We start from the raw sequence: 14,259 nt of genomic DNA, 5'->3' as shown, positions 1-14,259 counted from the left end.
CCTATGACTTTTTTTATCATATTTTGGGCGACATACTAACCTATGACTTTTTTAATCTTATTTTGGACGACATACTAACCTATGACTTTTTTAGGTGATTTTGGACGACATACTAACCTATGACTTCTTTTTCCATATTTTAGACGACATACTAATATGTCTACATATTCTTACACTGATAGTATATTGTATAGTAAAGTAATATTTATACCCTACTATATACTATATATCATATCATATTATATCATACTCTGTATATTCTTCGTATATATAAGTCTATATACACATATTTATACATGTGTACATGTTATTATTATTATATTATTACTGCTACTATTACTATTATTATTATTATATATACTGTTTCTGCCATTATTACTATATACTGCTATTATATTGGTATAATTACTATCCATATAAATATATATTATGTTATATTGTATACTATATATATATATATACTGTACTACTATTTTTATATACTGTCTAACAATAACATTACCATCATATCATCAGTACTATTACCATCATATTGCCACTGCACTACTTGTCTGCCTATTCATCTTGTGTTTCTGTTTTCGTTCTTTCTACCTCAATGTTTTGTTTTGTTCTATTGTATTGTGTTTTGCTGTTTTCTGATATGCGAGCTGCTATGACGACTTAATTTCCCTCCGGGGATGAATAAAGTAATCTATCTATCTAACCTATGTGTTTTTTTTTCATATTTTAGATGACATACTAACCTATGACTTTTTTTTCATATTTTAAACGACATAATATACATCTTATAAATGTTTAGCTATTTTATGCAGTGGTCACCTCATGGTGGCTCCTGGCAGAAGCTCCGGCTCCTGGTGGCTCCGTGTGGGGTCTCCTCTGTAACTGCTTTACCTAAAATAACAAACCATTGATTAGATCTTCTGAGTGTTAAATGTGTCACATTTCCAGCATTTCCACTTTTAACTTGCTTGGCTCAAAACAACATTTTTTTGTTGACTGACTTTTCATGCTTGAGCTAATCTAACAATCTCACATACAATTATAATCATACAATTATAAAATAATTCAAATCCAAATATTACAGTTGAATTTTACTTTTACAAGCTAACACACTGCTGTTCCATTTTAGGTGGTGACAAATGTTCCTATATAAACTACAACCACAGGGATAGGAAATGAAAGAGTTCAACTTTTGGGCAAAATGTCCATCTGGTCCAGTAAGAAGCTGAATTATAACAGGATATTCATAGAATAGATAGACTCTACTTTAACATATTAAATTGAGTCTATCGATGTCTTTGTGACTCAACTGAGTCACTTTAGTTCATATAAAACACATTTAGATGGAGCTCAAACGGTGACATTTACATTTTAATAAAGGTCAAATTAGGGCTGAGCAATAAAAGAATATCAATAATGATGTCCAATATATATCAATATAATGGTTATGCATTGTGAAAACAACGAGGAGGTAAAACACATTGTAGATCTGCGTCATGTCTGTAAAATGTTGTACTATTTATCGAGTGTTTGTCGTTCTCAATCAATCCATCAAATTCTAATTGTATAGCCCATATTTATCAAGTGTTTGAAAGCAAAATCCTCATTCAGGAGCAAAACAGCTCAACAAATAATAATGAGACATTAATGGAGATAATTGTTGATATAAACTGATGTGAACTTGTTTCTCTTGATAAGATTCACAGAGAATGATCCCAATAAATGCCACATTAGTTATTAGAAAAATGTTTTTATTTAGTTTTTAAAGTTAATCAATTATATCTAAATAATAATATAAATAAATTATGAAAAACATTTCAATATAAAAAACACGTTAAATGTTACATTACTATAATTTTAAGTTTAAATTCACATTTTCAGAATATTTCAGGGTTTCCCGTAGCGCTTTATAGTTAAGGCGGCCGCCTTGACTACGTCCCCCGAAAATAAATAAATATTCCGCATAGACAGTAGGTTAAAATAAGGCCGCATCGCAATGAGGCGGAATAGCGGCATCTGTAGGTTAAATATGTTAAGCCATCTATCATCTGCTGTAACTGCGTGGCAAGGCCAACATTTCTTTTTTTATCGGGAAAGAAGCTAAATCTGACAACCGGATAGCATGCCTGTCGTCATCGTGGGAACTACAGTGCCACGCCCCTCACCACCTTGACTGACTAATTTTCTGCGGGAAACACTGTATTTGAATGATGTAGATCAATCCTGTGTTATTTCTCCTCACTGAGTTCACACAATACAAATCTATGAAATCAACTATGTGTATTGAACTTGTGTTACTTTGATATTGATGGAAATGAAAAGCTGATCATTATTGTATATTATTATATATTATATGAAGATACATCTCCAGATGTTTCCTCAGAGTCAACTGGACGTACTTTAGTTAGTTTAGGACAAAACAAGTGATCAAGTGTTTACATGAGAATTTCACACACGCTCAGGTTCGGTTAGCTTGTGATGCTAGCTCAGCTAAGCATTGACGTTAGGAACTAATGAGACGAGTTTTCCTCTAAAACACAAGTGAACAATGACACATGTGCAGCGACACGTCGAACACACAGAAGATCGAATAACTGGGTTGATATTTGAAAGAGTATTTACATCATGAAGATCTATGGGCTCCGCATCCACGCAGTTCCGGATCCAAGCGGAAGTACCGACTGGCAAACAGGAAGAGGAGGAGTCCAATGGGATATATTGAGAAGGGGAACTTCGAATAGACCAAGTTAGGTAGACTCGCGGGGGTGCAGTTTCTTTATCTAACTCAAACAATAAATATTATAAACAATTTCAAAACACTCGTGGGCATGACCGATTTAAAAAAAAATATAGCACATCATATGATATAATACAATATCACATTCTGTTTATTTCATTCATTTTTTAATGTTATTCATCCGTCATGAGCACATCCATTGACAGGATGATATAAAGTTATTATAATTGATCTTCAGGGATGTTACTACTCTGAAAAGTATGTACACTTACTGCACTTGGGCTTTTTAATTTAATTTGTATATCTTACTATACAATGATGGGGTTTTTTGCGTTCTTTTGCCTTAATATACGATTCATCTCTTGATGATTTTATGGTTTACTGTACTATTTTACATTTTTATGCCTCATCATAATATGAAACGTTTGTGTCATACTTTATGACTTAAAGATTCCAAGAGCAGATATACACTAAAATGTTACAAGCCAGTGATGATATTATATATTATATTATATAGATATATTATCAGAGAACTATGATGGGAAGAGGGAAGACACTTTCTTGGTTTATATCAAACCAAGAAAGTCTCAAGAGGGCTGCATTGGACTGAATTATATATTTTCAGCCCCTGTGCCTAAGTGCTGCTGTATGTCTATATATTGTAGCAGCCAAAACCATATGTAGCTTAAAAGCATGTTTGCCTTTTTTTTCTACTTCTACAAGTCTTTTTTGGTTTCTTTCGCACACACACACACGCACACACACACACACACACACACAATCTCACATTACTTAGCCAAAGCAATATCCTTTAACTGCCCATATTGGTTTATAGACTTGCTTGGTGAACTGAGCCAGCAGCAGGCAGCCTTGTGCCATCCGTGCCTCTTAAACACTCACAATTTTTTTTTAGTAATTTTTTTTACTGACTCTTTAGACTCTTAAAGCTGACCACCATCTCCTCCCTGCTTCCACTCCTCCCTGATGGAAGATGCTGGGGCCCCCCCGCTCTGCTTCCCCAGCCTGAACTCCTCCTGCAGGCATCTGCTGCGGCGGCCCCGCTCCGAGGCTGCTCTTCTCTACACTCTGCTGGCCTCCGTCTCTCTGCTCACCGTGACACTCAACCTGCTTGTCATCATCTCCATCTCTCACTTCAGGCAGCTCCACACCCCAACCAACTCCCTGCTCCTGTCTCTGGCCGTGTCCGACCTGGTGGTGGGGCTGCTGGCGATGCCCATCGAGGGCCTGCGTCACATGGAGACATGTTGGCTGCTCGGGAGGCTGATGTGCGCTCTGACTCCTTATCTGTCCTACTGTCTGCTCTCTGCCTCTTTGGGCAACATGGTGCTCATATCGATAGACCGCTACCTGGCCATCTGTGACCCACTGCTCTATTCTTCTAAGATCACACTGAACAGGGTTAAAATCTTAATCAGTCTGTCCTGGGCCTGCTCTCTTCTCTATAACGGTTTAATCTTGATGGGACACTTAGCGTGGCCGGACAGATACAACTCCTGCCACGGGGAGTGTTTAATGGTCATTAGCTTCATCTCAGGAATTGTTGACTTCTTCTTCACCTTTGTCGGGCCCTGTACTGTCATGGTGGTTCTGTACGTGCGGGTGTTTGTGGTTGCTATTTCTCAAGTGCGTTTAATTCAGGCACACACTGCTGCTGCTAATGCGAGATCAGGTAAAACTGCAAAGATCTCAGAGAGGAAAGCAGCCAGGACTCTCGGGATTGTGATAGCTGTGTTTCTAATGTGCTTCTGCCCATATTACTATCCCTCTCTTGCAGGTCAGAACACTTCAAATAACTTTTCATACTTTGCTGTTCTGTCTTGGATCATGTTAATGAACTCCTGCATGAACCCTCTGATTTACGCCCTGTACTTTGCAATGTAAAAATATGCTGCTTTCTATTCTAATATTAGAAGATATATCTAATATATATTCAACACATACTAGTGGTTTAATTGTGCATGATTGCAATATTACTCACTAAATACAACACTGATAAGACACGCTATTGTAAAGAATACTATTTATAAATAACATTATGTCATGTTAGATTTTATATTGTGATTAAAGAGAGTTTGCTTCTTTCAATAAAAAGTTCACTAAAAAACTCACACACCAAGCAGAGCACTAGACATTTATTTACTTTATATTTTTCCTCCTTTGACAAACATGTGGCAGGTAAACATAAATAAAATAAACAGTTCTTGTAATTTGTTTCATCCCTGCATTTGAAAGCATTGCTCTCCTAAATTAGCTCTGCTCAAGCTGACACTATTTAAATGTCTTAGCATTGTTAAAAGTGCGATATAAAAATGTATGTGTGCATCTAGGCCTTGAAAGGTTGTTGGCAATTATTTTACCACTGGCCACAAAAGATTTCATTGGGCACTAGGTGGCAGTGTTGCATAACAGCCAATCATGTTGAAAAAGAGTACAATCTTTAAACCTGACAAATAGAATTCTTTTTACAATTAAATAATTTGACAAATGATTTAAAATGTGTTGCTGACATTGTGCTGAAGTGGTGGCTCCGTTTTAAAGTTAATGAGTCTGCGTCAGGCTCATAGACTGTATATAAAGACAGGCTCCAACAAGCATCATTGGGCTGGTTGCTAAATATTTCATTTTCTATACAGTATTAAGTCGTTGTAATGGATAAAGCGAAAGATGAGCTATGCAGTTGAGGAGTAGAAATGTAAATATACAAACTTCTACACAAAGTTTAGGCAGAAAAATATTTGCCAACTTATTGGATTAACACTTTTCTGCAGGTAGTATAACTGGGGATAAATGGAATCACATTATTATATGCAGTCATCGCTGGGGATCAATAAAGTCAAACCTTTAAAGATACAGTGAGTGTGTAGAATTTAGTGATGTCTAGTGTTGAAATTGCATGTTGCAGCTGAACACCCCTCACCTCACCCTCTCCTTCCAAACATGACAGAGAACCAGTGGTAGCTTCAGTTGTCATAAAAACTCAAAAGGTGTTTAGTTTGTCCACTCTGGACTAATGTAAAAAACATGGCGGCCTCCGTAGAGAGGGGCCCCTCGATGTAAATATAAAGTATTTAAATATAAAGTATTTAAATATAACGGGCCTTTTCTGGGGTAAAGAAAACTACAATTCATACAATTTACATTCATACATATTAGTGAAAACAGGATTATTCTACATTCAATATCTGACAATAGTTCCTTTTCACCTAAATCTTACGCACTGGACCTTTAACAACAATCATATTAAACTATTGTACTTATAACGAGTAATAATGTTGTGAAGTTCTAAACAAGTAGTTACTTTCCACCAAGGGCGTTTAATTTCCTATCAAAAAAGTACTTGGACAGTCATTACTATAATCAATAAGACGTCATACATGCAGGAAATAAACTAAAATACAGGAAGTGTGTGTAATAAAACAACTCCACTGTGATTTCCCGTCTCAACAACTCCCAATGGACTGAGCCCAGCTTGTGGGCGACTTGGGTCTGGCAGCAATGGGCCTCCCACTCACCAATGAACACCGTCATCCTGTCTGTGGCAGGAGAATGTGAAACCACCATGTGTATGACGAGGGTTGTCTTCATGCTCGACCTATAAAAACAAAGGGATAGCTTCAATAGCATCAAAAGCAAAAGTAAAGTCAAGAGAATCCATGAACCTTTAGGAGGTTCACTGGTATGAGAAGTGAAATACTAGCACATCGACTGGCCTTCATTCTGGTCTGCTATGAAATCAAAGACGTGAGCAACACATCTTTAGCTTCACCTCAGTTATGACTGAGAATAATGACTGACTCTTAGTAATCTATCCCGCTCACCAAAATTACTGGTATTTGACACAAAGGTATTGGTTTAAACTGCAAAACTAAAAACACAAACAAAATGTGTAAGGTTTGTTCAATGTAGGGACATGTCAACAAATCCATTTTCCATATTTCTGTTCAGATCGTCATGTACAGTTTCATTTATTTACACTTTTTAGTTTGTGGATGAATTGAATTTGGACTGAAGTGACATTCATTTTGTTCCAGGGTAAAAAGGATCAATCTTTCCATAAAATCTGATATGTGAATACTGATTTGTGCAACTGCCGGATAGTTTGATGTTACAACAGGGTGATAAGTACCTCAAACCCAACTTGTGATGCTCTCTGGACTCTGAGGGCCAGAAGTCTCTTGATTCTAACATTGTCCTCTCCATCAACCAGTCACCAAAGACATACAAGTTTCATTTTGGGTAAAATACTCGAGAAAAGCACAACCATGACTGTCCTGATATTTCAGGGAACTGAACTCCACATCCCAAAACTATGGATGAATCATTACAAAAACAACCAGCTCGCCGAGCGTAGAAGTCTGGGGGTACTCGGATATGGCAATAAACTTTGTCGAGCAGATAAACAAAGCTGCTGGTTGATGTATTTTACTTTTGACCTAAAGAAACAACTAGAAGTGAGAGTTTCCCATGCATGTAGAGCAAGGTCCAAAAATCTGAGACCACTTTCCCAAAGTATGTAATTGAAGGTATTGGCATCTTAGGACTTAGGCCCCTCATTACCCTAAATCCACAAGGCATTTAATTATATGCCTGCAGATTTTGTAACAACATTACATGAGCATCTTGTGACTCAGATTTAAACAAATCAAACTTGGGGACTTTCAAGAATACTGAGATTTAAGAGGAAGGTTACAAATAAGGTTTGAAAGCCTCATATATAAAGCAAATCCAAAACAAATCTCCTGTTAATTTACATGTTATTTCAAGGTGAGGCCCTAGAAGTGTTAGTCAAAGCATAAGCCAAATCCAAGGCTATTCATCTGTTGTCAGAAACTCTGCCACAACAAGCAGGTTTGATGCCTCATTGATCATTAAAGGATCAAACATAACCTTGAGCTCTTGTGCTGTAAGGAAATGTTCTGAGTATTCACAGTGAACGGAACTTGGTTGTCACAGCTCCTGAGTGTAACCAAAGAACACGTCACTGCTTTCTCCAATATCGCCAAAGAGTCCACTCCGCCTCTGCCTTCAAACACTGGTTGAAAGTGGAATGATCACACGGTATGAGCTTTGCTGCCACACTTACTCTTAAGATGAATTAGTTAAAAATTAATATACAAGTGTAAAAACGAATGCAGTTTTCCACAGTTATGGAGGACAATGGCTCCGCTGTGTGAGTTTTAGCGACTGTCTGGCGCAAAGAGCGCTTTATCTCCTGCAGGGCACATGATGTGGACAGCGTTTGATAAAGAGACGACGTGGAGCAAGGACAGCTGGGGTTACAGAAACTGAACCATAACTTCTTACTTGTGAAGGTCAGGTGTTATAATAGTACCCATGATAACAACATGTATTCTCCCTGAATATTATGACATTGGCAAAGGTGCATAAACCAAACAAAGAAATTGGCAGCTACTCAACAGCCTCACCACCTATGAACTGGCATTTACTGGATGTGACACATGCAAGCGTGAATGAAAATTTTTGGCCTAAATTGAGCTTTAACGGGATTATTTTCTGCATTGCATCATTAATCAAAAATTGAAATGCTCTATTTGCATTTTTTATAGATAATGAAGTTGTCAATGTTGGAGTCGTGTGTCTGGGGACATATTGCCTCCAGGAAATAAAACTTTCTTGTACATACAAGTTTTCTCTGTTTCAGACAACAGTGACTAACTGCATCTCATCTTTTTTTAAGGTATGATTTTTATAAAAGAAACCATCTGGTCCAATAAAATCTGCTATAAAAAGGAACAGACTGTATTTGAGGTTTCATTTGGCTCCAGGCTTAATGAAAACCACCCCAAATAATGCCAAATTGCAAATAAAACTACAATTTGTTTGTTCATGGCAAAGACTATGGTCAATAAATATTTTATCAGAAGTTCAAATTGTTCCATTTACCTTGACAAGGGAAGTTAATCCTTTCCTTCACATGTACAGAGTTTATATTGAAGCAGCAGGGGATTCTGTTTGCTTTTGACTCTTATGAAAAGAGTAGCACCAGGAGGCCTTTTGGTTTGATATCTAACAGCATCAAGCCTGGAATTACATGACTGATAAACCTCTCTATCATCACCAATTCTATGCTCCGAACTCACATGATGAAATGGAGAAAACAATGACTGGAATGTGGAATTTGGTTGCATGGATTTCAACACATAAAGCTACTGCAAGCAGACACTTGCCACCGGGTGCATGCGTGTTAGTGCGTCTTTAATCCCTCAAAAAGACTGGCAGTGACTGGTCCAAAAATCGGATGTTTTCTCATTCGAGTCAGACACACCTCCTTCTCCCTCCTTGTTGTGGCCTCCCGTCTCCTTTCTCGCCTCCCTGTCCGTTTTCTCCGTAATTTATTTTACAGTTGTCGGTAACACCTTTGCCCTAGGAGAGGGGGGAAAAAAGTATATCATAATCAAGACAAAGTTGTTCACCTCTCCTTACCCTCCCCTCTCCCTCTGTGACACAAAGCCTTGGGGCACTATAGTTAAGGAGGTATGTAAAGTTTTTTGGGACCTTGAACCGACAGATGACAGTGAGAGAGAACAAGAGGGGAGAGGGGGAGGGAAAAGGTTGAAAAAGTGTGGAGCTGCAGGTGTTAGACCAGTTTTCTGGCTCTGGTTCAGTCAGACACACACACACACACACACACAGACGCTTAACATTGAAATCAGAGATTACTGAGGTGAAGTGAAGAGAAACAGAAGAGAAAGACGGCAAAGGTATTAGCAGCTCATAAAGATTCCCTTAGGAAGGCAACTCATACATTCATCCCCACTGGCTGCTACTGAACACGCATTTCAGACACATCAGTGGCAGCTGCTCCCATTCCATGGAATTACAAAGATGGCGAGGATCAGGAATGTGCGAGAAAAGGAAGAGTAATTACGATAAGTAACGTGGGTGGAACATATGATGAGAGTCTGCTACAGCATACACTATGGTCTGCAATTCTGGGAGGGGAGCGCTTCAGTATAATCAGCTACAACACAAGACTCATCTGTCACATCCTTCACTCCACCCACGAGAGACAATCCTTCCATTCTTGTCTTTTTTCCTCATTCACTCGATTAGGACATCTTTGAGCAGGATGCACATTCCCCCTGTTTGGATGAGAACTTAATACCAAGAGCTTTTTTAAACCTGCTGCATCCTTTTTTTCAAAAACCTACATTGCAGAACAGGATTTTCTTCCTCTTTTTTTCTCTCTTTGATCACTGAGCCCAACAGAAAAGTTGTGACAGATTTAGAAAGCAGCAAAAAAGTCCAAGGAGAGAGTGCTTTGCCCTGAAGGTTTGAAGAAAAAACAGGAGACAGAAAGAACCAGCAATAATTTGTGAGAGAGGGAGGGAGCAAGAGAGAGAGAGAGAGAGAGAGAGGGAGGGAAGAGCACAGCTGGTGTGTGAAGGGAAAATATAGATAAAGAAAGGAGGTGCACCAGTGTGAAGGGCAAGGAGAAGAGACTGAAGAGGACAACACGGTTGGAAAGGAAGAGGGGGATAAATGAAAATCTACAAAAAAAAGGCAGAGACTGAGGACTTGTGGATATAAAGAGGACAACGATTTTAGGAACATCCAATCCGCAGCAAGAATGGACATGCAGCAGAGGAGGAAAGAAATCTTCTAAGGAACAAGAGCCGTGTTTGATACAGAAGAGACGATTCTCTCATCATGATTCGTTCGGAACACAATTCAAAGGACTTGCGCAAGAAGAGCACCTTCGTCCCCGGATAGAATGAAGAGAGGACCAAAGTGAAACCTGCCGAGTCTGTGATACCCTGCTGCTCCTCCTCCTCTTCACCTTAGACTCAACCACTTTCCTCTCCTTCTTTAAAGTAACCAACTTCCTCCTGTGTCCTGATATCTCCTCTCCTCACTTCTCCATCTCCTCACTATGTGGATACCAGCTTTGCTCCTATGGGTGCTTAACATTAGCCATTTGTGCTCAGGACAAGACTATATGGACTATTATCAAACTGGAGACATGGGCACTGTGGTGAGACATTTAATTTCTCTATCATCTGTAAATGTGTGCTTAGTCAGAACTCGAGGGTTATATAAGGCTGGACCATTCATCATTGGCTTCTGATTAAACTACCAAAGGCTTTTACTAATTTTTACAACTTGTCAATTTAAGTCTGGATTTGATTACATGTGGGTGAAATTAAAGGACAGCTGTGCTCTTCTAAGTGAGTTTAGAAACATTGCTGTCACCAGATATCGATTCAATACCTAGAATATCTATGACAATTATACAATCTTTGTTAGGAAATCATTAGATCTAAGAGATCTGCTCTTGTTAATTGCATATATCTGTTTGGTGTTTTAGGAAACCCTTTAAGTAAAAGATAAGTATGTAGACAAGGCTTGTTCTGTATTTAAGAAGATGGTATCACCAGAAATGGACGTTGCAAGATCCACATGACAGTGATCCAAACATTTTAATAAAGTGTATTATTAATTATAACAACACTAGTTGTATCTTTAACCCAATCAGATAAGCCAGTAGGAGCCAAGTTTCATTCAAGGCCTGTCAATTTGTTAGTTTAGAGGACATCACTTTTGAGTACCTACCATTTACAAATCAGCCAGGAAACTTAAGTTCCAAGCTTTTATCGTGTTTGTCCAACCACTAATGTCTTAAACAGAGGTGAGACATGGTACTCGCTGTCATGTATTGTTAACATAACAACAGCATTAGTGCACTGCCAGGAGTTTGTTAACCACCATTTCAAAATACAGAAGAAAATATCTCAAGTTACAAGCGTCCCAGAATTGAATGAACTGAATTGAATTGAACTACTAATCATATTTTGAAGGCCCTGGCCAAAAAGAGAAATGTAAAAGAAATTGTGTGTACGTATTAGACGAATGCTCCACACAAGGTTTTTACACAAGGAAACAGATTGAGTAACAAATGCATGGGTGTGTGCATGTGCGTGTCTGTGTGCCAGCAGTATCTAATGATAGACACACCCCAGTGTAATGGATGAATGACTGGTCCATCATGACCTCACTATTCCCAGAGCAATGACCTCATGTCATGTGACCACCTAACACGAAGGAGAGTGGAACCACAACAAAAAAGAGGGAGAGTCATCATCAATATGATCGATAACTGCTTGAAAAGCTCATAACCAATTTTAAAGGTACATTAAAAAGAGAATACTTATCTCATGAAGTACATACTTTATCTGTATCGTCACGTCTCCTGTTTCAAGCAGACAAACTATTGAAACTGAAGCTGCGCCTTCAATCATGACTGACAACAATCCAATAAGTATTTTTCGTTTCCTGCCAAGACACCACAAACAAGTCAACTATGTGTTCTGGGTTTTGCTGAGACAGATTAACACTATGTTTACGAATCCATTTGGTTATTTTTGACCCAACTTCACCGGAATTCCAAATAAATTTCCTCTAATGTGCCAGTATTTTAATACCATGTGAGCCAGAATTAATTGAGTCAGTTGTAAGATTTGTCATTCAATTTGAGGTCTGCTTTAATTGACCTCTGAACTTTAACTTTGTAGCTTGAGTAAAATGTCCAACTATTGGACGTAATGCCAATACATTTGGTACAAACAAAGCAAGAAGCCTTACAGTCAGTCTCGTCCTCAATTTAATCTCATTTATACACAACTCTTCTTCACAATATTTGTAAAAGTCACCCTGAAAGAAGAATTTCATGTTTAATGTCACAGCTGACCATAAGATAGAGCAGAAGTAAAGAACTGTCAGACTGATAGAAAAGGGAGGACAGAATATGTACGTTGAGACAGAGGAGATGGATGGACCAAATGGATGGGGAGGGGGAGGCAGGGAGAGAGTTGGGGAGAAAGAGATAAATGATCAGACTGATAAGGACGCAGGGAGATCTGGTTTCTGTTTAGGTAATACCAGCTGTGCCAGTTTGCTCCTTCTCAGCCTGGGAAGTTAAACAACCACTCGCACTCCCTGGAGGAAGAATTAACATGTGACACTCAAACTCCCAGCTGACGCTTAGTCCCTCACAGATGATACAGCGGCTGCTATTCGCTAATCTATTACACAATTAACGTTTTGTCATTCATCCACTGTATCTGTATGGAGTAAAAAAAAAAAAAAAATTAATCCATCATGATGGCAGAAAAATCATTACAGGCATGACGCACAGAGGGGATGGTTTATAGAGCGAAATCTGGAGCAAACTGGGATTTCTTGCCTGGACCTGATCTACCACATAAAGCCCTCATTGTACCATAACCATAATGTTGTTGTTGGCTGAATTAGAGAATCTTCACTCTGGTCCATTAAAGAGTGCTTTATTTCAGGGCCCCTCTAAAGCTCTAAGGTACAAGATCAAGGTTGAACTTTTAACGGAGGGCTGATTCAGAATGGGGTAGCACGAAGTTCTCATTCAAAAGGAAATGCTGCTGCAAAAATTTAAGCCCATGGGTAAACTGGGTCAGATTACAGCATCTCAAAAGGAACTGCAGAAGAAGGGCAGGTTCTTTCAAATTTTATCACTTTGCCTGAGGTTACATTTTTTAAGCGCAGTTCGGCTGTTATAAATAAACCATAAAAGCATAGAGGGAGAGGCATTGAGGAAACAGACCTTACAGGCCCCTTATGTATGATAACGCAACGACTTGAGATGACACATGACCATAATAACTAACAGTAGCCAACAACATGTTACAACACATTGGTAGCTGAGGTATTTACTGTTTATTCAACTCAAAGCAGCAAAGCCGATGCTGTAAATACTGTAGCATCTAATAGTTTTTCTCAGAAGAGCAGGACTCAAGACTAATTAGACTTGTTTCTAACATTTCAAAATGTAAATAGTATGATGTGTTTACTTTTACCTCCTGAATTAAAAAAACTTGGTCACAACAAGCAAAGAAGTACAATTGGGGGGATTTGGTGTTTAAGTCAATGTTTCCTGTGTTCCAGGCTCCTGCGTTGTCAAATGACCAGCCAACTTTGGACACAGTTACAACTATGGATCAGCTATTACAGCTTCTGTACCCAGAATACAGTTTGCTTCAGCACTGCCTGAAGAAGAAGTCATGGCACGCCTCCTCACCCCAATCTTTTTCAGCCACCTCAGCGAGCCCTATGGATTACGATGAAGATCTTTGGGGTCAGCCAAGGGAGGAGGCTCTTCACAAAGTTGACGGGACTTTGGGAGGTAAACATTGAGAAAAAAAAACTATTCAGTTGCAAACTGTTAAATTTCAATGAAAAGCAGACGAGTGTGACTGAGAGAACACATTTGAATCCAAGTTTATGGAGCAACGCTCATATTAATCAAGCAGATTGTCAAGTTATAATCTGTTTAAACCTTCACATTTCTTCCCTCTTCATTCTCCTCTCTACAGTATTTTAAAAAGCAAAGTGCCAAAAGGTTTCCAAATCAGAGCACTGGTGATATAATCAGAGAAATCATGTTTTAATTCAGCATTGAAAAAAATTACTGGAAACATTAAAACTACTCATGACAATGATTTCCTACC

The 14,259-nt window shown here is 38.5% G+C and overlaps 2 protein-coding genes and 2 long non-coding RNA genes across 5 annotated transcripts in view; 2 read left to right on the top strand and 2 right to left on the bottom strand.

The window, feature by feature from the left end:
* Nucleotides 1-417: 417 nt before the first annotated feature.
* On the bottom strand, nt 418-2,682 carry LOC138406949 (uncharacterized). The gene is made up of 2 exons (XR_011240324.1): nt 2,623-2,682; nt 418-891 (listed from the first exon to the last, which is right to left on the bottom strand). It is a non-coding gene; the product is annotated as an uncharacterized lncRNA (long non-coding RNA).
* Nucleotides 2,683-3,721: 1,039 nt separating this feature from the next.
* LOC109639724 (trace amine-associated receptor 13c-like) lies at nt 3,722-4,662 on the top strand. The gene has a single exon (XM_020103330.2). It carries the CDS (start codon nt 3,722-3,724, stop codon nt 4,637-4,639), a length of 918 nt encoding a protein of 305 aa, XP_019958889.2. The 3' UTR covers nt 4,640-4,662.
* A 213-nt stretch (nt 4,663-4,875) lies between these two features.
* LOC138406948 (uncharacterized) lies at nt 4,876-13,964 on the bottom strand. Of its 2 annotated transcripts, none has more exons than XR_011240322.1 (3): nt 13,830-13,964; nt 9,045-9,142; nt 4,876-6,350 (listed from the first exon to the last, which is right to left on the bottom strand). It is a non-coding gene; the product is annotated as an uncharacterized lncRNA (long non-coding RNA). The 2 variants fall into 2 exon arrangements; XR_011240323.1 differs by lacking the exon at nt 13,830-13,964 and adding an exon at nt 9,931-10,064.
* LOC109639727 (vascular endothelial growth factor C-like) overlaps nt 10,162-14,259 on the top strand; it is a 45,743-nt gene continuing 41,645 nt past the window's right edge. Inside the window, exons 1-2 of the mRNA XM_020103333.2 lie at nt 10,162-10,754; nt 13,697-13,934. Coding sequence (XP_019958892.2) covers nt 10,653-10,754; nt 13,697-13,934 — 340 coding nt within the window. The 5' untranslated portion in view covers nt 10,162-10,652. The remainder of the gene's footprint in view (nt 10,755-13,696; nt 13,935-14,259) is intronic.

This window comes from Paralichthys olivaceus, chromosome 24 (genome assembly GCF_024713975.1).
Source record: "Paralichthys olivaceus isolate ysfri-2021 chromosome 24, ASM2471397v2, whole genome shotgun sequence".
Taxonomy (NCBI): Eukaryota; Metazoa; Chordata; class Actinopteri; order Pleuronectiformes; family Paralichthyidae; genus Paralichthys; species Paralichthys olivaceus.
Note: the sequence above shows the minus strand (reverse complement) of the source record. Positions and strands in the feature narration are given on the sequence as shown.

Excerpts from the sequence above, each read along its gene's own strand:
- LOC109639724 (XM_020103330.2), top strand. The coding sequence starts at position 3,722 with ATGGAAGATGCTGGGGCCCCCCCGCTCTGCTTCCCCAGCCTGAACTCC.